The sequence below is a fragment of the Micropterus salmoides genome, unplaced genomic scaffold (genome assembly GCF_014851395.1).
Source record: "Micropterus salmoides isolate LMB-PRFRI ecotype aquatic unplaced genomic scaffold, ASM1485139v1 Ms_hic_scaffold_4312, whole genome shotgun sequence".
NCBI lineage: Eukaryota > Metazoa > Chordata > Actinopteri > Centrarchiformes > Centrarchidae > Micropterus > Micropterus salmoides.
The window spans coordinates 2,042-29,114 of NW_024043721.1; the positions used below are offsets into that span (position 1 = coordinate 2,042).

At 39.2% G+C, this 27,073-nt stretch overlaps 2 protein-coding genes across 2 annotated transcripts; one reads left to right on the forward strand and one right to left on the reverse strand.

Annotated features, from left to right (window-relative positions):
- Positions 1-1,331: 1,331 nt before the first annotated feature.
- On the reverse strand, positions 1,332-4,919 carry LOC119887760 (metabotropic glutamate receptor 1-like; the record flags this gene model as incomplete). The annotated part of the gene is made up of 3 exons (XM_038698395.1): positions 4,782-4,919; positions 3,036-3,866; positions 1,332-1,581 (listed from the first exon to the last, which is right to left on the reverse strand). Coding segments are annotated over exons 2-3 (965 nt in total), but the record flags the coding sequence as incomplete, so codon positions are not given.
- Positions 4,920-7,146: 2,227 nt separating this feature from the next.
- On the forward strand, positions 7,147-26,977 carry shprh (SNF2 histone linker PHD RING helicase). The gene is made up of 30 exons (XM_038698393.1): positions 7,147-7,282; positions 8,480-9,067; positions 9,689-9,818; positions 9,965-10,183; positions 10,650-10,728; positions 13,973-14,123; positions 14,358-14,460; positions 14,548-14,807; positions 14,900-15,553; positions 16,562-16,813; positions 17,052-17,130; positions 17,301-17,464; positions 17,641-17,897; positions 18,178-18,299; positions 18,562-18,650; positions 18,805-18,897; positions 19,035-19,142; positions 20,294-20,436; positions 20,523-20,696; positions 20,805-20,867; positions 20,963-21,188; positions 21,775-21,912; positions 22,689-22,790; positions 22,911-22,982; positions 23,849-24,037; positions 24,337-24,429; positions 24,526-24,612; positions 25,637-25,815; positions 26,222-26,302; positions 26,392-26,977. Exons 2-30 carry the CDS (start codon positions 8,489-8,491, stop codon positions 26,486-26,488), a joined length of 4,983 nt encoding a protein of 1,660 aa, XP_038554321.1. The 5' UTR covers positions 7,147-7,282; positions 8,480-8,488; the 3' UTR covers positions 26,489-26,977.
- Positions 26,978-27,073: the final 96 nt, after the last annotated feature.

Below are 27,073 nucleotides of genomic sequence, written 5' to 3' on the forward strand. Positions count from 1 at the left end.
ACACACACACACACACACACACACACACACACACACACACACACACACACACACTACCAAACAGCTCTGGTCTTATTATCTTCTGTGGAGATTTTAGCAGCAGTGCAAATTCAAGTGGAGGGGTTAGAGCAAGTTTAGACTTTAAAATCCACCCCCCTTTTTTGCACAATCATTTCATAATTTGGGTTGAGAAGAAGGGTTATGACTCCTTCTCATCAGCCTTTATGAATAAAGCAGCCACACATCAATGAACTGCTCTTGGTAAATTAACCATAGTGAGCTTTTATCATAGCCCCGTTTCAGGTGCTGCGACTACACCTAACAGGACTTGAGGTGAGCTGAGACTGAGGGAATGTCTGGTATAAGTGCTGATATGAGCTTTGATGTTCACTACTCCACATTCCCCAGCTTGTGCTGGAGGTGCTGTCCCATATTAGCCCATCCTGCCTGTGATCTGACAGAGAGAGGGAGAGCTCGCTGCGTGGATGCATTATTCATTACTGAGCCTGACTCAAAGCATCTTCTGTATTCAGAGGAACTCTACTCCCAGTAGGAAAAAATAATATTTCGGTTCCATATGAACTTTGTGTGTACCACCATATTATAACGTCCGCACTTTTCTCCGAGAATTATGGTGTCATTTTTGAGGGGGAATGTACTATTTATTGATAATCTCATTTCATGTTTAAATGTGTTTAAATTATTATTATTTGTGTCACTGTTATCATTTATATTTTTCCTGCCTTATTGTAAATTATGCAATTTGTAAAGCTTTGAATTGCCACTTTATATGAAAATTGCTGTATTTCAAAATGACCTTACCTTAATGAATATATTGTATAATGATACATTATATGATACAGAAAGCTCCAGAATAGCTACTAAATGGACCTTGTATTAAGATCGTTTTGTCAACTTTTATTTTGTAAACTTTTATTTCCAAGGTCAAAAAATTACTTTCAATCCAAACATTCAAGCCATTATGGAGGAAAAGTCCTTTTAGAGCTCTAAAAAATCACAACTCCATCTGCTGAGGGAGATGTGATACAACTGAAAGCTCCAAAACAGCTACTAAATAGACCTTGTGGTGAGGTTTGCCAATTTGTTAATTTGCCTTATCATTGTGGTGTTCACTTTTTTCTTTTTTCCCCTAAAACCTTTTAAAAACTCTCTTTTAATTAAAAGAACCCAGCAGCAATAAGTGAAATAATTGTTTTCATCATTCTGAAAATAAGTCTTGTGTGCTTTTCATCAAATAAATTAATAAACAAATAAACCAACAACACAATCACAAAGCAAAAACTCCCATGGAAAAAGAATCTCTAACATACCTGCCAATTAGGAGGAACTCTCCAGCTACTCCGAGCCGTCTCATGGCCATGAGCAACCCTCTGACTGTCATGCCTTCACAGAAGCAGACAACAACACGGGCTTTCGGCAGACGCTCCCGCAGCTTCCGCAGCAGCCTGTCAAAGTGCTTCTCCCCGGCATTGCTGTAGATCTTGTCAGAGTGGGCGATGCAGAGGCCGCTCTGTGAGGCGAGCTCTTTAAACACTTCCATGCCACTCTCCCCGTAGTTACCTGAGGAAGACAAGAGGAGCTGTTAGGTGAGTTTCATTCACAGGAGGAAATGGACATTGGAAATGGATTCAGTATTCCAGACTGTTTAAATGTTGAACATGAGTTTGTTTTTTTTTTCACAAAAATTATTCAAGGATCAGGTTTGCTGAGAAAATTCATCTCCTCCCTAAGAATTTAAGTGGCCTGCAACGTCCCCAAACCTCAAGAGCAGAACAACTAGAGCAAACGGGGTTAAGGTGATCTCAGCAGCAGTATCTGAGGACAAAGCTAGCACTTGTCACTTTTAGGTTTTTGTTTAGGACCAGCAACAACAAACCCAAGAAATTATTTAAAGCTTCAGTATTTACGCTGAAATCTGTCTGCTTCTGAGACCCATGAATCATTTTATTGCCAAAATGACATACAAATCTTCAGCACAGTAAACAAATAAAGCTTGCCAGGTTTTGATTGGATTTTTATCAGCTCATCACAAACTCAAATTCTCTCAGTGAAAATATAGATGAGATTGCAGCAGCTTCTTTATGGGTTTTTCAGGTATGTTTATCACATCTTGCAACACTGTGGGTGGAATCTTATTATCTTAATAATTAATTCAATCTGTGTTATCCTTGATTACAAAATTCAGTTTTCAGTATATTGTCTGTTGATGTTACAAAAGATTTGTTAAAGTAATGATGAAGTGACACTGCAGCGTCAGTCAGCCTTTTCTGATAATTAACTACAAAATAGAACAAAATAGATCTTTTAATGGTGATCAAATGCAGGTTGCACTATGGGCTGGAACTAGTGATCATTTTCATTGTCATGTTTTTTTGATTAATTGATGAATCAGATTGTCTTCACATCAGAAAACAACAGATGATGTCCATCATAATTTCCCAAGACTCGGGATAACATCTTCAAATTGCTTGCTTTTTCAGACTAAGTTTCCCAAAACTGTTAATTATCATATAAAACTGAAAAAAACAGCAAATCCTTAAATGTGAGGAGCTAAAAACCTTTTTGCTTGAGAAATTACTCAAACAGTTATTCGATTATCAAAATAGTTGCCAGTGAATTTTCAGCCGATCGACTAATCGATTAATCAACATAATTTTTCAGCTACAAATTAAGACTCCTTATGTCAATACTTAAGATTTACTTTAAATTTTGTTGTTTTTGTTATATGCGATTAGTCTTCATGAACTTCATGTTGCATAAAAACCCTAAATATCTTCTGTGGTTCTGGAGGAGCAGGAAAGGTCTAATGAAATGTGTTACCGAGCTGCATCGTGGAAAATGTATGATCCAGTGTTTTTGGAGCTTCATCCATACAAGGGCCTGAAGGTTTGATTATCTCTCCTTTTGTCAATGTTGACAAATCTCTTTTTAATCCGTCACTTGTGAGTCCCCTAACTCAATGTAAGTGCAGTATTAAATCACAAGGGTACCCCTTTAAGAGAAATGTGTCTTACCCTCTGTGTGCACTGCAGACACATAGGTCCAGTTGTATAGCTTAACGATGTCCAAGAGGGCCCGGGCCTGAAGAGTGTCTGAGGGCACAACCCTGAGGAAGTACTTAAATAAGGTCTTGTCACTGAGGTCAATACTGGTTGCAGAATAGGCAATCTGGGGGATGTTAAACAGCTGCAGAAGGTTTTGAACTTGAATTGCAACTGAGCTCGAGCCAGGCCCGATGACCCCTGCGATGGGCTTCTTGGTCGGTGGCGGCTGACTGGAAGGTGCCCCTTCAATGCACCACCTGGAGCCGTCCTTTTCATCCCGGATGGAGATGAGAGAGTCTCGTATGAACTCAATGCTCTGCTCCAGAGCCACAGAGGAATGCCAGCAGGAGTCCCTGATCTCACAGCCCAGGGTGATGTTGGGTAACAGGTTAGGGTCTGAGTTAATCCGATCCAAGGCATGGAACATGGCTTCCACTCTTTGGATGCCGTACTGTTCACGGACTTCTCCACATTTCCTCTCTGCCACCTTCTCAGCTGATGGTTGGTGGTGAACAGAGAAGAGGGCACCGATTATAATATCCCCGTCCATCCTCGCCACCAGGCGAGAGGCAGAACTCGGCACCACTGACCTCTCATACTTGCCTTTAGACAACACATAGGCCTCAAACAGTAAAACAGGCAAGTACAAAATGCTTATGGCAGTCAGGTAAATCATATTCGACATTGTGCCACAGCTGCTGAATGTAGAATCATGTCCACTTGCCCATAATGGAGGTCCATCAATCCACTTTCTGATAAAATGGGAATGAACTAAGCTTCCTCTCCTTCAGTGTTGTCACCCTATAAGTGAGACATGGAGCATTAATTCCTGTTTTTCACACATACAACTGAAACTGCATTGATTAGTCAGTTAATATGTGCAGCTATTTTGATAATCAATTATCATTTGAGACATTTCTTAAGCATAAATATTTAGAATATTTAATTATTTGATGCTTTTCTTTGTCTTCTATGATATTAAACTGAATAACTTTGTGTTTTGGACTGTGGGTTGGACAAAACAAGTCATCTGAATCATAAAATTCAGATCTGGTAAATTGTAATGGTCAGTTTCTCCCTTTCCTCTGACATTTTACTAAACCAAATCGAAAAAAGCGTAAGGTAACACTTCCCTCATCTTTGATGGCAAATCATGCAAAGGAGTGTTAAAACAGACAGAAAATTTGCATCGAAAACATGTAAAAAAGGCAAAGTTATTGGAGTCCTGTTGCAATAAAGCATCCAATGCCATGGAGGATGGAACCTAAATTAATTGATACCAACAGTGATTATATATGACAAGCATTAAAGACACTAAATGCTTGATATGAGAGATAAAATAAAGTCTACATAATAAGGAAACCTTTCGAGTTTCAGCACCTCGGACAGCTGCCCCTGCGTCCGTTCATTTAATCTGATCCATTTCAACAATGCGACTGTTTCTTCAACTTTTACCCCTGAACGCGTCACATAAAGATGATGGGGTGTGCTCTATTTGAATCATCATTTTTACCGACAGGTGACTCTAGCAGCTTGACAACCGGTGTCATTTACAGGATAACATTTTCAATGTCGTCACCTAAGTGCGCATGCATCCCAATTAAAGGGTGAAGCTTAATTAATAGATCAGACTAAAGCATGTTAAGGAAACGCTCACATATTAAGTGGAGTGTCTGCAGAGCATCAAGTCTAGTTATCTGGCAGTACTTTACCTACCTGCACCAGGCAGTTCGGGGCATAGCGGGTCTGTGTCTCTTCTGAAGCAGCCAGACTGGACTCATCTGCCGAGAAAACACTGTGGGACTCTCTCTCTCTCTCTCTCTCTCTCTCTCTCTCTCGCTCCCCCTCTCTCCCTGCACTGCTCATGAGGTGCCCCTGTATTCTCTTCTTCCTCACTGCATCTTGTAAGCGGGTCACACTCACTGCAGTGCCCCTGATTTGAAGCCACAGTTCCTGCACTCTTACAGGAGGATGTTTCACACACTGTAACATCGATTGATGGCATTTTTTATAGAGAGAATGTTCAGTCGCACATGGGGGAAATGTAGGCGTTTCATGAAAGATGCTGACCTGAAAAGCCAAGATAACTACGTGAAGGAGTAGGGTTGTTTATTCTCCTAATGGAAACTGTAAAAATACTGATCAAACTTTCCATAATTAGTCCTGCTGCGTCGTCCCTGTCAGCGACAGATGTGATGTACCTGCAGCAACTGTAGACGTGAAATGATCGTGCTCTGCGGCCACCGTGTGGCAGTTATCTGGTACTGCGATTGCGACATAATTTTTTAAATGAAACTTTATTCAACAGTTTAAATCAATACTGTGGGTAGTACACAAAATAAGGGATAGATTCAGAATCACTGATAGATTTCATCCAGGTGGAGAGACTTTTGTGTTTCTTCTTTTCTAGTCGTGTTTAGTCACATCACAATGTTGGCTAAGCCTGTATAATGGGTTGAGTCATGGTTTCACTTACTCAGGATTATATTTTAAACAGTTAATCTTTCTAAAGAAATATTTGGTTAATATTATTGTCATTATGGGCAAAAATGATATTCATTAATGCAGATATGATTACCAGACTCACTGTTAAAAGTCCCATGTGGAAAACATGTCAAGCAAACCGAAGGTCAAAAGCGAGAAATGCCACCACAATTACTCAGAGCCCGTAATGAAACCTTCACAATGCTTGTTTTATACAAACAACAGTATAATCCTCAACACTCTTAACAAAACATTAAAATGATTAAACTTATTAAACGAAAAAGCAACTTTCTTTTAATCATCAAATTCCCTGTTGTCCCCACCTTCTGTCCCCCTTCTCTTGCAGGTGTTGTCCTTTCTCTGTACTGGCTGTTTGTGCCCCCCCCCATCGCCAAGTCTGCCCCCCTGTCCGGCCCAGTGAAAAATCAATACATAATTAAATAAATAATAAAACAGAAAAAAAGAAAAAAGAAAAAGCAACTAATCTTCACATTTGTAATGCTGGAACCTCAAAATAATTGGATTAGTCATTTTCTGTCTATCTATGAACTAATTGTTTCAGCTGTTTTTGTATAAACTATTTGTTAAACTGTAGTTTTATTTATAACCAAACATATTTTTCTCATATCTTTTGTGTGTAAAAACATGTAATAAGTATAGCTGTCAGACAAATGTAGTGAAGCAAAATCTACAACATTTCGCTCTGAGATGTAAAAGAAGAAAGTGGCATGAAAAACCACTCAGGTATCTTAAATTTGTACTTGAGTAAATGTACTAGTTACAGTCCACCACTAATCACAGGTGATACATTTCTCACCCCATTGCATTTTGCAAAAGGTGGGATGGTCCTCTTTACAAATAGAAGGAAGCAGCATTGTATGTTGTTGTTGATCTACTGCAAAACTGCCCAAAAACTCTCTGGTTACATTTAAAAACAGAACTCACAATGTCACATCACAGGACATTTTAACATTAGCTGCAGGCTACCTCTTGGTCACACTCAACCATAGTTTTCATCATGCTTGTAAATGTTTTTTTTAATTGTGAAAATGTACAATGTGAATCTGTGAATTATCTGTGTGTCAGTCTACTTAAATTTTACATTTTTGTACTGAGGCCTCTCTTGAAAAAGAGATCTCAGTGAGAGTACCTGTTTAAATAAGGTATTAATAATATTTTTATTTATGATTACTGTAGCCTTTGTGGTTTCTGTAGCCTTGCCTTTTCTCTAGAATAGAACAGATTTCTCTCTATATATGTATACTTATTATTATTATTATTATTATTATTATTATTATTATTATTATTATTATTATTAATGGTGGCAATAGTAGTAAAAGTAATAGCAAAATTAGGCTATTTATTTATATATTATACAAAGATCATTAAGTAGGTTAAAAGCAAAACGACATGTGTCCAGAAAAATACATACATTCAAAATATGGCATGGTTGACATTTACTACTGGTTTTACTCATAGTTACAAATTGACTCAGTAAAAAGAGAAGAATTTGGCCCTTTAGTAGCAGTGGCTGAATCCCGCGTTGTCCAAACATATGCTGCTGTTCTGACGTCACTTCCTGTATTTAAAAATGGCGAACAGCTACATTGAAGTCTGTAAATGAAGTGTGTTTTGGTGCATGTCAACCTGAATATCTGGAGCTGCTGGGAAGTGAAACGCCATCTGATGCAGCGATAGAAACCAGCACCGGTTGCGTGGGAGGCTGATAAAAAGTAAATGTGCTTGTTTTTAATCGCTTGTTTACAGTCAAACGATCAAATACGCGGCCACACAGCCTGGAAGTGTTTCATCGTGTAACAGTGTTCATACATTGTAGCTCCTGCTGCCCGTTTCCTCGGACAAAACATTAATTGAAAGGAAGGATTTTTTTTGTAACAGTAACTTGTTAGCCAATACTAACACTAAAGAGCTAACTTGGCTTGCAGCTGATTTAATGTGAGCCTTGGTAAATGTGATAAATACAGAGGATGCTGTTCACTGTGTGGGAAATGTGAAGTGACAGAAGTTAGCTGTGTTCAGCCTTGTGCTAACTTGAACGTCTGCTGTGAGACAGTATTTCTGATGGCTTTAAGTGTATAAGCAGTGACATCAGCTAGTTTTAAGTAGTTTTTATTGCCTTGAGGGATAACACTAGCTACCTGAACTAGCCTATGATAAACAAGATGACTGTGGTGGATCTGGCCAAAAGGTCAATTGATCCCCCCCGCCATCCCGATATCTGCTAATTGCAGATAAATCAGTATCAATGTTTATAACAGCCGATAAATGACAATTAAAATAGAAACAGAGAGATGGATGATGGATCCTTCAGTCATTTTATGAGTGTTGTTGTTGCATAGTTTTCCCACCAGAGGGCACTCTGCGCTTCCCCCCTGTTGGCAACACCTGTTTGGAACATAACACAGAAATGAGGTGTATTTTTGTTCAAAGTGCTATTTATAACAATGAAAAAAGATTATTTTTAAACCGCATTATTACATGTTATATTTGTGAGGTCTCATCACTAAACATAACAAAATGTTAGGGATAATCTTTGTTTATGTTATGTGTTTCTGAAAAGAAGAAAAAAAGAATATTGGCTAATGTATTGGAATATTGGAATATTTAAAGTCATCAATTATCAAATTCATATCTGTCTTAAATATCCCATATTGGTTGGGCTCTATTAGATATTGCTTGATTTTTACTGTATATATATGTATGAAATGTTGGTGTTGATGTGTTAAAACAATGTAGAAATACATTATAGTTTGAAATGTAAAAGCTGTCATTAGTTTGGTGTTAAAAAGGAACTCACTTTGTCTGCCAAATGTAAATATTTGTTTTATACAGTATTCTACTGAATTTAAAGTGTTAAAGTAAGTAAAGTATTATTTTTATAATCAACACTTCATTTGCTTTCCGTGTAGAGGTTAACCATGAGTAGCCGCAGAAAGAGAGCCCCTCCTGTGAGGGTGGACGAAGACGACAAGAAGAGGTTGAACTGGAATATGTTGGAGGACCGCAAGAACGAGGTGAACCAGAAGGATGACCATACACCAACCTGCTCCATTCTTCCTGTTGACCCTATTCCCAGCAGCTCCTTTCTCTTGACCACAGAGGACGTCACGGAGACTGCCTGTACCAGCTCAGTCCGGCTTACAGAGGAACTCCCTGGTACGTCATCAGAGAACACCACTGCCTCCCTGGCCCTCACTGTGGAGCCAGCTTTGAAGCAGGCCCCAATCTGGAAGGCGCTCATTGGGGAGTTCAGTGTCCGGCCGACTTGGATCCCATCTGACTGTGAACAGAGAGCTTTCACGCTCCACAGGATGGGTGACCAGCTCTGCCTCAGTTACTGCAGCTATGCTGAGAGTTCAGAACTGCAGTGGAGGCCGGACGAGGACACTTGCACAGTGGAGTGTGGCTTCAGTGTGATGCCGCTGGAGGACCTCGACTGGATGCAGAAGAGGAGGGTTGTGCAGCTCTGCCACCAGGCAAAAGAGGGGTCAGTCAAGGTATGAAGGCATGTCAGAGAGGAGCGAATGAAAAATACTCTGTCAATAATAATTTTACTTTCTTCAATGTTTAGTTTCATCTTCAGATAGCTGGATAAACTGATGTGAGTGCAAGATGTAACCATACCAATAATACAAAACAAGGCTGCATATTTACATGTACTACATTGTCATAGTTTGAGTTTGGTATCATTTGCCTGAAATTCATTATCTAATTTAAAAACATTAACTTAATTTCAGCCTTTATCTAAAGAAAACAAGGAAAATATTATATTGAATATTACCTTGTTTTCAATGTATGAACACTTGCTTTTAAAATAAGACTGCACTTGTGACATACTGTGGTGTGTTAATGAAGTATCGGCAGGCTTTGTTGTTTTTTTGGGGGGGGGGGCATTTTATCCCTTTATTAGAGAACTGACAGTAGATAACTCACAGGAAATGAGGAGAGAGAAAGATATGAAAATCACTGACTTACTGTCATCCACTTTTCACAACCACAAGGTCATATTCTTTGGTTGGATTGAAAACCCGCTTTCCTGCTCTTTAGGTCGGGATGACGAACAGTCAAAGTTCAGTGGTTCACAGTGTTAAAAAAAATGGTTTGTCTGCATCTGGCAGGTGGGGATTTACTTGCTGGAAACTGGGCTCGGGAAGCCCGAGTTCCTCAGCGAGGGAAATGCTCGGCTGAAGAAAGCAAATCAACTAATGCAGAAGTTAATGGAGTATTTCTACGATTTCATTATCCCCGGTAAGTGTTTGGTTGTAATGTCTAAATAATGCTGTGATCCAAGTTCTCAAATACCATGACAGCCTCACCATTATTAAATCAAGTATAACTCTTCATCATAGTAACAATTATAATACATTGATTTTTCTGCTGTATTTTCCATTTAGAACTTGTAGATAATGAGGAGGAGGAATGTGACACCGACCTTGAGAGGCAAAATGTCGAGGAGCTCTATGATTACGTCAGGCATCTGCACCAGAGAGAGAGCCGGGAGGTGACCTATGACGTCCAGCACAAAGCTCTCATTCCTGTTCTCAGGCCCTATCAGAGCCAGGCCGTCAACTGGATGCTGTGGAGAGAGAAATCCAGGAACACTTCACCGAAAGGTACTCACTTCTTGTCTGGTACAACTGTACATTGCTGGCCTGATTCCCTGCTGTACTCTTGATGTTGATTGTCCAGTTAATTGGTCTTATGAGATGTAAAACATTGAAATTTAGGATGATTCTGGAGCGAGCTGTACTTGTGGTTTTGCTTTAAACAACAAATCATGGACAAACTTTTAACGCCAACCATTTGTTGGCAACCAATCAGTGTAACATAGATTTTTAGACTGAAGCGGTCTGTGAGAGCAGGCTGTGTTGCAAATGAGCTGTTGCATTTCATTACCCTGAAACTGGATCCTGGAACTTGGATATCGGAGCACTTCTGAGCAGTGATGAAATTTAGGTTCAGGAGTAAAGTGGAAACAAAAGCAACTGAGGCGATGGCTACACTTAAAGTTCCTGTAGTGGAAAAGTTCTGCGTTAGGATATTTTAGTGAGATTGTCATTGTTTAACATTTCTTTGCAGAACAAATGCTGCATTTCCTCTGGCGGGAGATGATCACTTTGTGCGGCAAGAAGTTGTTTTACAACCCTTTTACTGGCTGGTAAGAATTTGAATCCCCTCATGTTAAAGGATAATTTCAGTATTTTTAATCTCCTCTCCCTCCTTTCCATCTGCGTTTCCTGTAACAACTTTCCTCTCACAACATTTCAGAGTGAGAATTGTCCTTGAGTGAGATTTCTGTTTCTTGCAGGGAATGTTAGATAATCCTAAAGTTTTTTTTTAAATGTAGTTATAAAAATACTTTTAAATGTATTTGTCGGGTCATGGGTAGGGTTGCATTGATTCAGTACTAAGTATCTTAGTGTAGACCATCTACAAACAGCAGGTGCTTTACCCACAGATTACCCATCTATTCACAATAACTTGATTTAATATTACCAGTACAAAGTTTAAAGGACAAAACGGAGAATGTAAAGACATAACTTTTAATATTACCTTCATGTATATATTTCTAGGCCTCTGAGGACCATGGGTGTTCTCTAGTCTTCATTACAAACATAAATATAAAAAGGGACAGCATAAAATTCATTAAAGTACTGTAATGAATAAATCCCTGACAGCTTTCGTTGCCATTATAACAAAGATAAATAGAGAACTAACGGGATTCGAACGCGTGTTTGTCTCAGGACAGAACATTCACATGTTCAGCCACTTATCACACTGAGTTAGTCTTAAGACCTTTATATCATTTGCGGCCAAGGGAATCATAATAGTGTTAAATTGTTAAACTGAAGATACTTGCGGATTAAACCTATTTCACTAAATGTCTTGTAATCGCTTATAGTTCTTAATTTCTTCTTCTAAGTTATAGCCTATATTTAGGCTAAATAAAACGATTAGGTTATATATTATTGTTGATTTCATTAACACTATCGTTGTTTTTTTTGTTATTGCCGGTACGACTATAATGTGAAAAGCCTAAATAATAAGTTAGCACAATAATGTCAGTTAATATTGGTCACAGCTGACATATTTAGGCAGAATATGACAACGTTTTGTGAGTTTCCTGCTGTGAAAGTCAGACAAACACACCTGGAAACATGTTAGTCCGAACTCTGTTGGTTCAAACCACGGTGGTACCAACAAAGTAGGACCATTTTGGGAAACAGTCCTACCATTTTGGGAAACGGTCGTACTTCAGACGTTTGTTAGTTTAACGATGCATCGTACCAACATAGTTCAGTGCTACCTTCCTTGGTTGTTTGGGAAACGCACCAGATCGGAAGTTTCTGCTGTCGCCCCTATACATTGGGGATGAGTGGAATTTCTTTATGGTGCTCAAAACATAAAAAAAACCTCAAGAGCAACATGCCTTTCCAGAAACGACGTTCAGATTAATGTTCACTTTTGCTTATACATTTTAACTGTACTTTTTCCAATTCTTTAAGCATTGTTGAATAAATTTAATTTAAGTCACCTCCATTGTGTGGGTCGGGAGCAGAGGTGTCATAAGCTGGTATGTCAGAACCTCAGCATATAAATCCAAAAAAGGGTTTGCCCCCTTCCTGATTTCTTATCTTTGTTTGTCACACTGAAATGTTTCAGATCATCAAACAAATTGAAATATTAGACAAAGGTAATACAAGTAACACAGGTAACACAAGTACACAAAATACAGTTTTTAAATGAAGGTTTTTATTATTAAGGGAGAAAATAATCCAAACCTACCTGGCCCTTTGTGAAAAAGTAATTGCCCCCCCTTGTTAAATCATGAATTAACTGTGATTAATCACATTTTTTGGGAAGCTGAGTTCAATTTCATTAGCCACACCCACATCTACTTATTGCCAAACCTATTGAATCAAGAAATCACCTAAATATAACCTTTCTGACTAAGTGAAGTAGGCTAAAAGAGCTCAAAAAGCAACATTCCCACGATCTAAAGAAATTCAAGAACAAATGACAAACAAAGTCGTTAACATCTATCAGTCTAGGAAGGGTTACAAAGCCATTTCTAAGGCTTTGGGACTCTAGCAAACTACGGTGAGAGCCATGATTCACAAATAGAGAGAACTTGGAACAGCAGTGAGACTTCCTAGGAGTGGCCAGCCTACCAAAATTACTCCCAAGAGTACAGCGACAGCTCATCCAGAAGATCCGAAAAGAACCCAGAACAATATGTAAAGAACTGCAGACCTTACTTGCCTCAGTTAAGGTCAGGGTCCATTATTCAACAATAAGAAAGAGACTGGGCAAAAATGGCATCCATGGGAGAGTTTTAAGGCGAAAACCACTGCTGACCAAAAAGAACACAAAGGTTCATCTAACATTTGCCATAAAACATCTTAATGATCCCCAAGACTTTTAGGAAAATATTTTGCGAACTGACGAGACAAAAGTTTAACTTTCTGGAAGGTGAGCGTCCTGTTAAATCTGGCGTAAAACCAACACAGCATTTTATAAAAAGAACATCATAGCAACAGTACAATATAGTGGTGGTAGTGTGATGGTCTGGGGCTGTCTTGTTGCTCCAGGACCTGGAAGACTTGCTGTGGTAAATGGAACCATAAATTCTGCTGTCTACCAAAAAATCCTGAAGGAGAATGTCCGGCCATCTGTTCGTGACCTCAAGCTGAAGCGCACTTGGGTTCTGCAGAAGGACAATGATCCAAAACACACCAGCAAGTCCACCTCTGAATGTTGTAAGAAAAACAAAATGAAGACTTTGGAGTGGACTAGTCAAAGTTCTGACCTGAATCCGATTGAGATGTTGTGGCATGACCTTAAAAAGCAGTTAAGGCTTGAAAATCCTCCAATGTGGCTGAATCACAGCAATGCTGCAAAGATGAGTGGGACAAAATTCCTCTACAGACTCATTGGCAGTTATCGCGGACGCTTGATTGCAGTGGTTGATGCTAAGTGTGGCCCAAACAGTTATTAGGTTTAGGGGGCAATCACTTTTTCACACAGGGCCATGTAGGTTTGGATTTTTTTTCTCTTTTAATAATAAAAACCTTCATTTAAAAACTGCATTTTGTGTTTACTTGTGTTATCTTTGTCTAATATTTCAATTTGAATTTGATGATCTGAAACATTTTAGTTTGATCAAACATGCAAAAAAAAAAAAAGAAATCATGAAAGGGGCAAACACTTTTTCATACCACTTTATCTGCTTGGCTAGTTAAGTGGGGAAATACATCTTTCTTTGTCTGAACTGACCCTTTAATTTGCTGTTTTGGTGTCCTTCAGTGGACGCACAGTTACTTCCCTTTTGTTGTAGTTTCAATGATTTGAGTTTTTTAGCGATGCATAAAATTATTTTTGGTTTTGTTTGTTTTTCCCAGCTTAATCCGAGAATTTCCCTTGGCTGGTGTGGAGTGGCCTGGTGGTATCCTGGCTGATGAAATGGGGCTGGGAAAGACGGTGGAAGTTTTGGCTCTTATCCTGTTTCACACCCGACAGAACCTTGAGCAGGAAGCCCTCACCCTGCCTGTGGTGAGGATCAGTACGCAGTTACAGTTAAAGATACAGACTGTTAAAAATACAGAATTTTCTCGTCCCTTCTTTCTCCCCTTCTCTGTCTGCCTACATGGATGATTATTAACATAGGAAAAGTTATATGATGTAGGATTTTTGTCTACCGTTCTATTTATTTTTAAAATGCTCTTTATTGAAGGCCTCAGCTACATTGTGAAAATGTAAAATTCTGTATATCTTCTGCTCTTGCAGGGACAATCTGTGAATTATTTCGTACCTCCTCGTCCCCTAGAAAGAGAAAAAGTAATCCGCTGCAAGTCTGAAGTTCAGCCTAAGATGAAACTATCCCATCCAAGTATGTCACTCACAATCCTCTCAGACATCACAGCTTTTATTTCCACTGCGGTTTTGATTTAGATTTTTTACTACTGTTGTTGTGCAGCTGTGCGTGTCATGCTCCTCACTGCAATCAAGGAGATGAGATCTGGCAAAGGAGCCTCCGTCAACGCCATCTTCACCTACATCCGTGCCACGTACGGTTATGACCTCCTTAAAAACCGCAACCACATCAGGAAGACCCTGGCGAAGCTGATAGATGAAAGCCTGGTTGACCGGGTCAAAGGTCGTGGCTTGGCGGGGTCATTTAAACTGGGAAAGAACTACAAAGAAACTAAGAAGGCATTAGCAGGAGCATCCAAGTCTGTAAGAATAAAGAGTTTCAGGTATAAATGTTTTATTTTTACAAATATTACTTGATTGTATTATCTGACTTTTGTCTGATTTTGTTTTTTTAGAATTCCAAAAACATAGAGAGCACGCCAAGAAAAATATTTCAGAGAAGAGCAAAAGAGAAGGCTGAAGCAGCTCTGCAAAACTCTATTGCAGAAGATCAAAGAGATCTGTACTCCCCTACATCTGACTATCTAGTACCAGAAGAAATGGAAACAAAGAAGGGCTGGGATGAAAGTCTGAAAGAGAAAGCCGATCAGTCCGGTGACATGCTTGCTACATCCACGGCAGCCTCACAGATGTCTCAGGATAAAATTGAGTCAGATACACAGGACATGCCCAGAATGGATGATCTAGGTGAAGGAAGGGTAGAAGCTCCGCAACTTGATCCACATGAGGATACAGAAACTCCCACCAGAGCATCTGTTGTCCCTTTCAACACCCCGGACTACCGCTTTGAGTGTATCTGTGGTGAACTGGGCATTATTGACTACAAGGCCCGCGTCCAGTGTATGAACTGCCAGCTGTGGCAGCACGCAGACTGTGTAAACTACAAAGAAGAAAGCCTTGAAACTACACCTTTCTACTGCCCTCACTGCCTGGTCGCCATGAAACCCGTCTCCACCGGTGCCACCCTCATCATCTCCCCGAGCTCCATCTGCCACCAGTGGGTGGAGGAGATCAATCGCCACATCAGGTCCTCCTCACTGCGAGTGCTGGTGAGAATGTAGATGGATGTATTCATCTTTTGTCCAAATTTGATTATTATTTCCTCCTGCGTGTTTAGTATTACAAGAAATGGCTACATCTGTCTGTCGACTGGTCCACTACTTTGGTCCAGATCAGAGGATGAAGCCTATTGACTTTGGTGATCCACTACTTCTCCTCTAGCACCATCAGCAGGTCAAAGTTTTCACATGCATAACTAATGACATTCCCATCAGCCTCAGCTGTACTGTGTTTAGTGCTAATTAGCAAATGTCAGATGATACACATGGTAAACATTATACATGTTAACATCCAGGTGTTAGCATTTAGCTCAAAGCGATGCTGTGTCTAAGTAGAGCCGATATCATGGCTGTAGACTCGTAGTCTTGTTTAAGTGTGCTTTCTTCACCTTTGAAGGGGGAATTCAATAGAAATATGTATAAAATCAGATGTAAGTAATGTGACTGAAAGCCAGATATGTTTCTCTTTTAACCATAAACAGTAGGTAGCAGTACTTTTAAGTATTCTGTATAGACCCTCCACCACACTTGAGCACCACTGTCTTAAAATATCACAACTACATAAATTTCTATCATGGATCATAATTTTTTAATTTGTGTGTTTTGCCAAGCCTGATATGAGTTGAGATTACAGTCACAGATTAATAGAGAACATTACTTACATGAAGTCTTTTATCTCAAGTGTTTTACATGATTAAGGCAGATAAGCACTGTGTTCTGTTCTCTCCAGCAGATGCTGTTTACATTGCCATTTGTTGCAGCTATTAGGACTCTACACATGGTCAAAATTCAGTACATTTAATTCGACGACTGTTGCATTTGTGCATAAACAACGGCCTCCGAGGGCCACTTGACTTTTACTCTTTATTTATGTGCACGCTTCTCTCCTCTGATCTCACAATTGTTGTTCTCTCACATTTTACCTTCCACTTCCAAAAACCCCAACCTGACAAAACTGTTGAGCTTAAAGTACTTTGCTAATTAATATCTTTATCTCAGGTTTATCAGGGTGTGAAGAAGCATGGATTCATCCAGCCACATATGCTTGCGGAGCAGGATGTGGTCATCACCACATACGACGTGCTGCGGTCAGAGCTCAACTATGTAGACATTCCTCACAGTAACAGCAAGGATGGACGTCGCTTCCGCAACCAGAAGCGCTACATGGCCATACCCAGTCCTCTGGTGGCCGTTGAGTGGTGGCGCATCTGTCTGGACGAGGCTCAGATGGTTGAATGTCCCACTGCGAAGGTGAGCTGAAGGGAATCCAGAAGTACCTGTGGTTTGGTTAGTTACACAGTAAACTTGGATGGATAGCTTTTGTGTTTATAACTTTTCTAAATTGAATACTGACCACAAAGTTTGGAATGGTTAAATAAAATCTTATTATTGTGTATGTGAGTTGTCAAACTATGTGTTTAATACAATGTTTTATTTCATTTTGTCAATTGATGCTTTGTTTGTGCTCCCTTTTTTATTTTACTGTCAGGCTGCGGAAATGGCTTTACGTCTCGCATCTGTCAACCGCTGGTGTGTCAGTGGTACTCCTGTCCAAAGAGGCTTAGAAGGTAATACCAAAAAAAAATCATTACCTTGAAAAAACACACTAAGGATCAAAGCAGGCCTTGATTAGCGGCTCTGTGATTTGTCTCTTCAGGATCTAAACAATGTTTAAAAAACATCAAAACCTGCTTAAGACAACAAAATGAATCTCTGAAATGATGTTGGTTTCCTACAGATCTGTATGGCCTTGTGCTTTTCCTTGGTGTTGACCCCTACTGGGTAAAACACTGGTGGGACCAGCTGCTTTATCGTCCTTATCGACGTGGAAACACAGAGCCGCTGTACTATGTAATTGCTCAGTTATTGTGGCGATCAGCTAAAAAAGACGTCATTGATCAGGTAGGAAAACAAAAGTTCGGTATTTCTGTGACCCTGTATGATTTTTTACTAGTTTAAAGAATCTCTAATAGACACTGAAAAATATTTTAATTATGACAAGACATAATGTTGCATTTCAGAATATGTGCTCATTTCAGAAAATGTAATGCAGTGTATTTGATCATCTGTTCTTCCAGATCCAGATTCCCCCGCAGACAGAGGAGGTACACTGGTTGCACTTTTCCCCTGTCGAGGGTCACTTCTACCACCGTCAGCATGAAGTTTGCTCCCAGGACGCTCTGGTCAAACTCAGGAAGATCTCTGACTGGAGCCTGAAACTTGGCAGCCTCGACCGCCGCACCGTCAACACCATCCTGTGCCCATTGCTGAGGCTGCGCCAGGCCTGCTGCCATCCACAAGCTGTGAGGGGGGAGTTCCTGCCTCTGCAGAAAAGGTATACACTTGGCTTTTGTGTTTATAACTTGGTATTATGTTTTCAAGATGCTTGTAGGCGAAAGGAGAGGTCTTTAACCGGTGCAGCTGGCTTCAGATAATTAACAATCTTGCTAGACTAAATAGAGTATCACAGCATTAGTAATGGTAATAGACCGCAGCAAGCTTTTTGTCAGTTATACAGTGCGCAGTTGTGTTTATTTAAAGTTGACCCATTCTGTGTAATTTGTATTGGAGGGTTTGTTGAGTGGGTTTGTCTGTGCCGTGACTCCCCTCCCCAGCACCATGACGATGGAGGAACTCCTGAAGTCCCTGCAGAAGAAATGTCGAGTGGAATGTGAAGAAGCTCACAGACAATTGGTGTGCGCGCTCAATGGCCTGGCTGGAATCCACATAATCAGAGGTATAAATCCCCACTTCTGCGCTTGTGTTCCCAGCTTCCCATGGGAATCAGTTTAAACAAAACACAAGCCATGATCTCATCTTTGTGCCTCCCAACACTTTTTGTACCGAGATGTTTTGTTGCAGCATGTCTCAGTGAGGCGATATGTATAATGTGACCAAGGGTACTGCCGGAGTTTGTATAGCACGTCTCATTAACTCTGCAAGGCATGACAGACATATTGAGTGCCACTAATAATCAACAATTCCTTTGCCACCTGCAGATGAGTTTGGAGAGGCTGCAGAGATGTATAGAGAAGTGCTTCGTTCGTCAGAGGAGCACAAAGACAGACTGAAAACAGATTCATTACAGGTATGTGGCCCCATCCCATTCCTGTCTTTTTCATACGTCTATGATTAACATATGAAGGACTTAATTTCTTTGCTAACCGCAATGGATATATTATATATTTCAAGTTTATGTAAATATTTCTGAATTCTATTCTTTTACTATTGTGCTTAAATAGAGGCTTCATGCAACCCACAATTTGATGGAACTGCTGAATGCAAAGCATCCTGGGATACCTCCAACGCTGCGAGACGACCGACTAAGTGAGGAGGTAATTCAGGAACATGTTCTGTTTGCGATTGTTAATTTTCGAAATAAACTTGTGGTATCAAGTTTATTTTTTTTTTTTAAGAAATGCTTAACTTTCTTAAAAAAAAGAAAGTTTACTCATTTTCTGTGTCTCTTTAGGCAGAGCAGCTGAGACAACACTACATGACCAAATACGACTCAGAAGTAGCAGACGCCTATCAGGGTCTCCAGCCGGTGCTACAGAACATCAAAGAGCTGAAACGCAAAGTGAGAACCCCTTGCATCTGAAATCCATTACATCTACATTGAGGCAAATTGTGCTTCATATTATAACAGATAATCCGCCAAATGAAATATACAGTATGGTATATACTACTGTGTTGTATAGGAGTGCTAAGTCAGTGTTTATAGACAAATATATTGGGTGGTAATTCCCTTTTTTATAAAAACTAAATATCAGCCATAACCCTGCATTTAAACCTGAATAAGTGGCTCCCAAAATGGTGTTCAGGAACACTAAAGACATTCCATTTGTGTGTGCAGAAAATTTACTAAATTAGTAGAAAGGTTTCCTTGCTCAAATTTTACTTTTATGTTTCACTCTCCTATTCACATCCTGTCACAAACAGCATTTGCAATTTCGTTATTCATCATATCTAACCTATTTTTTAATCTAATCTAATCTAATAACAAACATAGGAATATTTTTTATTTTTTGAATCGTTGAAATGAGGTTTTGAATTTCCTGACCTCAGCTTTCCACCAGTTGTAATAGAAGTAATGATTAATGCATTTTAATAACTAATTTATTGTCCCGGGAAGGTGCTAAATACTGTGCTACCGGCTTTTCCTTTAGTTGCAGTACTCAATAATGGTCAAACATGCATTTGACTTTATTTTATCCCTTTTTTATTTTATTGTATTTTACTAATTTTATATATATTTATTTTATTATTATTTATATATTTTCATGCTCTTATCTTGTTTTTTTGTATTATTCTTTACACTTGTTAAAGCACTTTGTAACTTGTTTTTGAAAAGTGCTCTACAAATTATTATTATTATTATTATTATTTATCATCATCCACATTTTGGAATGGGAGCAAATACTCTTGACGTTGTGTTATATTGTTCATCATTAGTTTCTGATTCACCAGATGAGATTATTTAATAGCTGGAATGACTTTTGTTCTGTTAACAGTTTGAGACGGTTGAATAGAAAAATTGTAATATTTGGACACTGAAGTCAGATTGATCTGTATTTGTAATAATATTGTAATTAAGGTAAAACCAAAGGACTGTTTCATATATCAAGCTCCTCAAGATCAAATTGTACATGGTCATTTTTACACATAATTAAGATGTGAAATAGATCAAATCAAAAAGAAAACTAATCATGACAAACTTTCTTTCTCAAGGTGAAGCTGAATTCTCCCTGGTGGCTGGATGTTATCCAGAGGGCGATCCGGTGCTCCACCGACGACGACCTGGTGTCCCGTGTCAAGAATGAGTTGACGTCTAGCTACAAACAACAAGCCCACAAACTCTCCATGGCAGACAAGTAAACTGTTTCTTTATGAAAAAATAGTATTATAGTTGTCAATGTTATCCTTAAATAAACACGATAAAAATAAATGGGTCCTGCAGGTTCCGTGATGCCTGTGGTCTGCAGTTCATACTCACATCACAAATGCAAGATCTGATGAAATCCCAAAAGACTGTGCAAGACGCGGTGAAGAGTCTTGAAGGCCCAGCTTCAAAGAAAGTGATTGATGAGGTTACCATTTGTCACCTCAGGCCTATTAGACTGCCACTCAATAAGTAAGACATCAGCATTTTTGACTTATGAAACTCTGCTTTTAAATTTTTGACAGTGCTTGTTAAACTATATGTTTTATTATAACTAATATTCCGCTCGTCATATTTTAGTTGTGTTTTTTGCAAAGCAGATGAACTCTTCACAGATTATGAGTCCAAGCTTTTTTCTCACACGTAAGTAGAGCATATTTTTAGACCTGTCAGACTGTCAATCAAATAGCTTGAAAACTTTTTAAATTGTTGATTTATAAGGAAAAATTGCCTGACAGGGTGAAGGGTCAGACGGCTATCTTTGAAGAAATGATTGAAGATGAGGATGGGCTGGTGGACGACCGCCTCCCCACCACCAGCCGAGGTCTGTGGGCAGCCAGTGAGACTGAGCGCACTCTGAAAGCCATATTGTCTTTTGCCAAAGCTAAACGCATGGACCCAGAGCTGGTGGAAGAGGGCAACACTTTCATGGAGCTGTTTGAGAACTGGAAGAAAGAGTACAAGGTTAACACACACATCACAACTCCTCTCTTCATTTTAAAGCAAGCATGCACAGCCTGTTTAAAAAGCCGGAGTTTGAAGAACAATAGATCGAGCAAGTTGAAGAAAAAAATTTCTCTTTGTTTGAGACAAAGAGGTTTACACATTTGAATGGGGTTGGATGGTTTAATAAAATTACCTGAGATTCAGTATGTCATCTGTGGTTTCAGAAAAGTTTTATGTCCAGAAACACATAGCGGTTATATCATTTTATTTATTTTGTGATCAATTATAAATTGTAAAAGGATCTTGAGGCAATTTGCAAATGTACCAATACATCATAATCATCACATCACAGTCATTTCACAGACAAACAAAACTGGAAAACTGTTGAATATATGAACATATTTTGCAAAATATGTGTCATATTGCTTAAATGAATACACAGTTATTGAATGATTTTTATCAACAGTCACCCTTCTGCACAGGGTCACGGTCATATTGATGGTGGGAAAGAATATATGGATTGCCCCTTTAAGTGCTGATACTAATGAGAGAAACACTTCAGTTTGTTTCTCCTATTAAGAAAGCCGTCTCTGTCCCTTCTCAGGTGCTGCACGAGTACTGGATGGTGCTGAGGAATCACGTGTCGGCCATTGATGAGCTGGGTATGGCCACAGAGAGACTACGTGTCCGTCTGCCTGACGAACCAAAGCCCAAACTGCTGCACATCATTGAGCCACATGAGGTGGGTTAAAGACAGGGAAAAGGTGTATTATTACAACATGTTCATGTCACTCTATCCTATTTAAAAGGTACTTTAAACAAGTCAAGTCCGTTTTATTTATATAGGCCAATTTCACAAATCACAAATTTATAAAGGGGTTTTACCATCTGAAAGGCCTACAAAACCATCTAATCCTAAACCCTGAATTTGGATAAAGAAAAAAATGGAAGGAAAACATAAATATTGTGTTATTAGGGCTAAAATCCTCAAAAGTGTGTTTACTTACTTTAATTTCCACTCCAAAATTAATCTTTATTTGCAGGGTCACTTTACAATGAAGACCGTTTTCACACTAATGTTTAATGTGCTCTCCAGCTTAGTGTTTCTTCATCAGTAGAGCTCAACCCAAAATAGGTCACATGATCATGTGATAGGCTTTGCAGCACAGTTACCCTGATACAGAGTGTACAGTTTGTTCCTTTAGCGAACATAACCAGCCTCTGCAAATGTAAACTCGTTGACATTTTTTAGCGTTCTGTTTTGGATCATTTGGATGATTGTTTCACAATAAACTGCAGTGTAATTAATATGTCTAACTAATATGCAAATGTTTGAAATGTGGCTGGTTTTGTCCTAATCACTACACTTTTGAGAGTAAGCCAGTTGTCGACACTGCAGACCTATCATGGAGGAATTAAAAAGCTCAAGTATAGCCTTTGACCCAGTATTGGCCACTATTGTTTTTCATTGTTTCCAAAGATATAATATGCTGCCTATTTTATTGCATTCCTGACCAGGTGGAGCAGAACAGAGTCAAGCTTTTGAACGACCATGCAGTGGCCAAGTCTCAGCTCCAAAAGAAACTTGGCCAGTTTCTGTATCTCACAAATCTGGAGAAGGTATTTCACATTCAATAGTATCTACAAAGCACATACATTCTTTCCCAGGTCATTTAAAGACAATATCTCAAACTGTGTTGCATGATCTCTCTCCAAATAACACAAATTCCTTTGTTCCAGTCCCAGGACAAGTCTACTGGAGGGCTGAACCCTGAGCCATGTCCCATCTGTGCCCGGCCTCTGGGACAGGAGGTGAGCATTATTTAGTTGTAAGGAAGATAGATTTTATATGTCTCATAGTTTGTAATTGTTTCATTGTATTATGCAACATCTCTGATAGTTATTGACTTGACTATCTTTATACACTGGTCGAGCTTTACAGTCAGCCAGTGACTGAAATTACTTCGGAAGTTGATCCATGCACCGAAATTCATGTGTTCAGCATTCTGCATTTCATTATTAGATTTTGTGTAATGTCAGGCATGTGTAGAAACATTTCTTGTGCCTGAAGTCAGCAGGTGGAATATTTTGCCTGATTGAGATTTTCATTTATGTCTTTGTAGAGCAATTTTAAGTTAATTTACATGTGTGATTTTGAAGTTATATTTATCAAGTTTATTGGAGAAACAAATCAAACAGCCTCAAAGTTGCAGTCATTTCCCACACAAGCATCACCCTTTGGGAGAACAACTTTCTCTTTCCAAGTCTTTTCTTAAATTTTGCAACCCTTCTTTGGCTTCCCATTGCTTCAAATATACAGTTAAAAGTTATATTTATCTATCAGTTGCAAGGTTACATCAATTGCATTAAGCTGTATTTGTGACCTACAAAGCCTTTTCAATCAGTAGCGCATACTGAAGTCGACTGAAAAGCTCTTCCAGGATTGCTACCATGGGTGACGGTATATTTCCTATCGCCCAAACTGTAGAATGACTTGTGAACCGCAGCTTCTGTGTTTTCTTTTAAACGTCAGCTATAAACACATCTTTTTAAACTCACTTAAATGATTTTAACTGCTGATGTACTGTTTAATTGTATTACAGTCTCTCTGGCTCTTTAAGTTATTACCTTGTGTCATCTTTTGTAGTCATCATGTCCTCTCGCTCTCTCTTCTCCAGTGGGCGGTGCTGACCTGCGGCCACTGCTTCTGTAATGAGTGCATTGCTATCATTGTGGAGCAGTATAGCGTGGGCTCAAGGCGGCGGGCCATCAAATGTGCCATTTGTAGGCAGACCACGTCCCACGCAGAGATCTCCTATGTGTTTACCACCCAGTCGTCCAGTCAGGACCAGGACATACCGGTCAAGGTCAGTCACACCATCCTCATGTAATTCAGGCCCAGATCTGGATTTTTGTTTTTATTATATCAGTTATGGCTGGATCTAGATGTTAAGACTGTTATGATTGGTTCCATCTGGCTCGATTGTCTAAAAGTTGTTAAATGAATTTAGTAGATCACCTGAATGATTGAGATGTTATTTATTACCATAACAGTCACTTATTAGGGTTTATACTTTTATTCATGCTTGTGAATGTAGGTAATTTTAATTTAAAGCCAAACACAAATAACACTATAGCTTAATTTTCCTCCTCCTGTGTTTGTCAGGGAAGCCACTCCACCAAAGTGGAGGCAGTAGTGAGAACACTGAAGAAGATTCAAGTGACCGATCCTGGGGCCAAGTGTCTCGTCTTCTCCACGGTAACTGTGAACACTCACCTGTTCTGTAAGTGATTTATTTTGATGATCTTGAATTTTTGATCTCACCCAGTTTGTTTCTTTTTCTCTCCTGCACAGTGGCTGAGTGTCCTGGACATCATTGCTAAGGCTTTGTTTGACAACAACATGGAGTTCTCTCAAATCAATGGGATTCACAAATTCCAGGTTTGAGTCTTCATTGTAATCATTTCTGAATATGCCAAACACTTTACACAAAAGTCCAGTGTGTAATATTTAGGAGGATCTATTGATGAAAATGCAGTACAATTTACATAACTATGTTTTCAGTTACATAATTAACTGTTGTATTTTTATTACCTTAGAATGAGCCATTTCTATCTACATACACCGCAGGTCCCCTTGCATGGAAGTCACCATGTTGCGCCGTCATGTTTCTATAGTAGCCCAAAAGGATAAACTGCTTTACAGGTCACTAAGTTGAATACGTACTAAGAAAAAGAAGAAGAAGAAGTAGTAGTAGTCGTCTGGTTTGTTAAATTTTGACAAACCACACGTATTCTTTAGCACAAGAGCCAACAGAGCATGTCAGGCACCGTAGCTTCTCCTGCGCGCTTGCGCAGTGAGGGTTGAGCGGTGGCTGAGCTGTTGGTTGCAATTTGCAACCCTCACACTAGATGCCACTAAAATCTACACACTGAACCATTAACCACATAGTTGCTTTCCCCTGCACTGTACAACACATATACACCAGGTGGGGTTTACCACTTAAGGACAATTCTCTTGTTACAGAAAACATCTTCATTTTCACATACTTACTTTCTAGTTTGAGACTGATGTCCTCCAGCAACACGCTTATTGTAATTAACGTTCCTCTCTGTCCGCTGATATTTAAAAAGTCTAAAAATCACCAATATTTTATTTATTTCTTTAACTGTTGATCCAAGTGTTTTGTTTTTATTTCAGCCTAAGAATTTGTCTAGAGTTGGGATGGGTCACCCATTAAGCCTGTTTTAGTTTCCTTTTCTATGTTTTGAAACAAATAAAAAATGAAATGAAATATTTTTAAGATCTTACTGTTCTCGGGCGTAGGTCTTTTATCTCTTCCCGAGGCGCGGCTGAAAACTAGAGGTGGCAGATCATTCGCAGTCTTAAAAAAAAATATAAAAAACCCTTAGACTTACTTTTAGATTGCTACGTGGAAACTAGTGCGTTGATTTCGATTTTCCAGGAGAATCTGAGTGCTTTCAAATACGAAGAAAAGATCAACATCCTCCTCCTTCCTCTACACACGGGCTCCAACGGGTTGAACATCATCGAAGCGACTCACGTGTTGCTGGTAGAGCCAATCCTCAACCCTGCTCATGAGCTCCAAGCCATAGGCAGAGTGCACCGGATTGGCCAAACCAAGTAAGAAGAAGGGAGTTAAGTCTTTCTTTGAAGAACATTATCTTAACCATTTCAGCAGTTTTTTCATACCTGCTGTCATATTTCTGTGTGATGGCACACGGCAATTCAAAACTGCTTAGACAGCGCACACCTCCTTCAAGGCTGCACAGTTGTTATTATGTTATTACTTGAAAATGTTTACTGTAGAGACTCCATGGTACCCTGAGGAGTTTTCTTATAAACAAACAAAAATGATGTGTACTAAAGCACATCTAACAAATGTGTTAAATGCCTCTCCTTCCTCAGGAAACATCTGCAAAGCCGATTTCCCTAAGCGATCATGGTCATATCATTACACTTAATGAAAAGTGTCTCCACTATTTTGTTAATTTTATGTAATTTGGATTGTTTTTTCTCTGTCCACCAGGGCAACGTTTGTTCACAGATTCCTAATCAAATCCACTATTGAAGAGAGGATGCAGGCAATGCTGAAGACAGCAGAGAAAAGGTAAGACACAGAATATATGAAATTGTACTTTTGACATTTTTGAATTTAAAACCCATAAATTCAGTTGACTGAAAGTCTTTTTTTTCCAGTCACACCAGCACAGCCATGAAGCACTCGGAGGCTGCCGTACTGACAGTAGCCGACTTGGCTGATCTATTTACTGAAGACACTGAACCTCTGGAGTGAATCTGAACACCTTGATACACAGGCAGGGACATCTGTTGAAGCCACACAGGCACTCTTTACACAGTGGTGATAGAAGATTTTGCACATTCCATTTTTTATATAAAAATCCTCAAGTGATCAAATGCATTTCCAAAAAGACATTTTAGCAGGTCATTGATAACAGACTACAACATTTTTCTTAATTGTTTTTAATACCAAATTTTTAATCTCTCTGGGGTATTTATAAATTAGGCTCACTTGTTGTCCTAGTTGTAAGTTACTGTTTCAATAACTGCTGTTCAAGTACATGTTTGATGATCACATTTGACTAGGCTGTACAGTATTGTTGCTTGTGTTCATTAGGTATATGCATTTATATACAAATTCACTAAGTTAAGACAGTTAAAAATGACAAAATTCTAATGCTGAAATCACATCAGTGATTGAGGTATTCTCACAACTTTCAGGAAATAAAAGTCTGTCGGTAGCAGGGTGACTTGTTATGACCAACTCTTGTTGTCCTGTGCTTTTGTTGTGCTTTATTTCTGTGTAGTAAAAATGGAAGCAGGAAGGAAGCCACTGACCTTAAATGGAGCAGAAGTGGGA

Bases quoted from the DNA above. Each gene is read 5' to 3' on its own strand.
- shprh (XM_038698393.1), top strand. From the start codon at position 8,489: ATGAGTAGCCGCAGAAAGAGAGCCCCTCCTGTGAGGGTGGACGAAGAC. The intron at 14,808-14,899 runs GTAAGAATAAAG...TTGTTTTTTTAG, and splicing joins TAGCAGGAGCATCCAAGTCT to AATTCCAAAAACATAGAGAG. The intron at 21,913-22,688 runs GTGGGTTAAAGA...ATTCCTGACCAG, and splicing joins ACATCATTGAGCCACATGAG to GTGGAGCAGAACAGAGTCAA.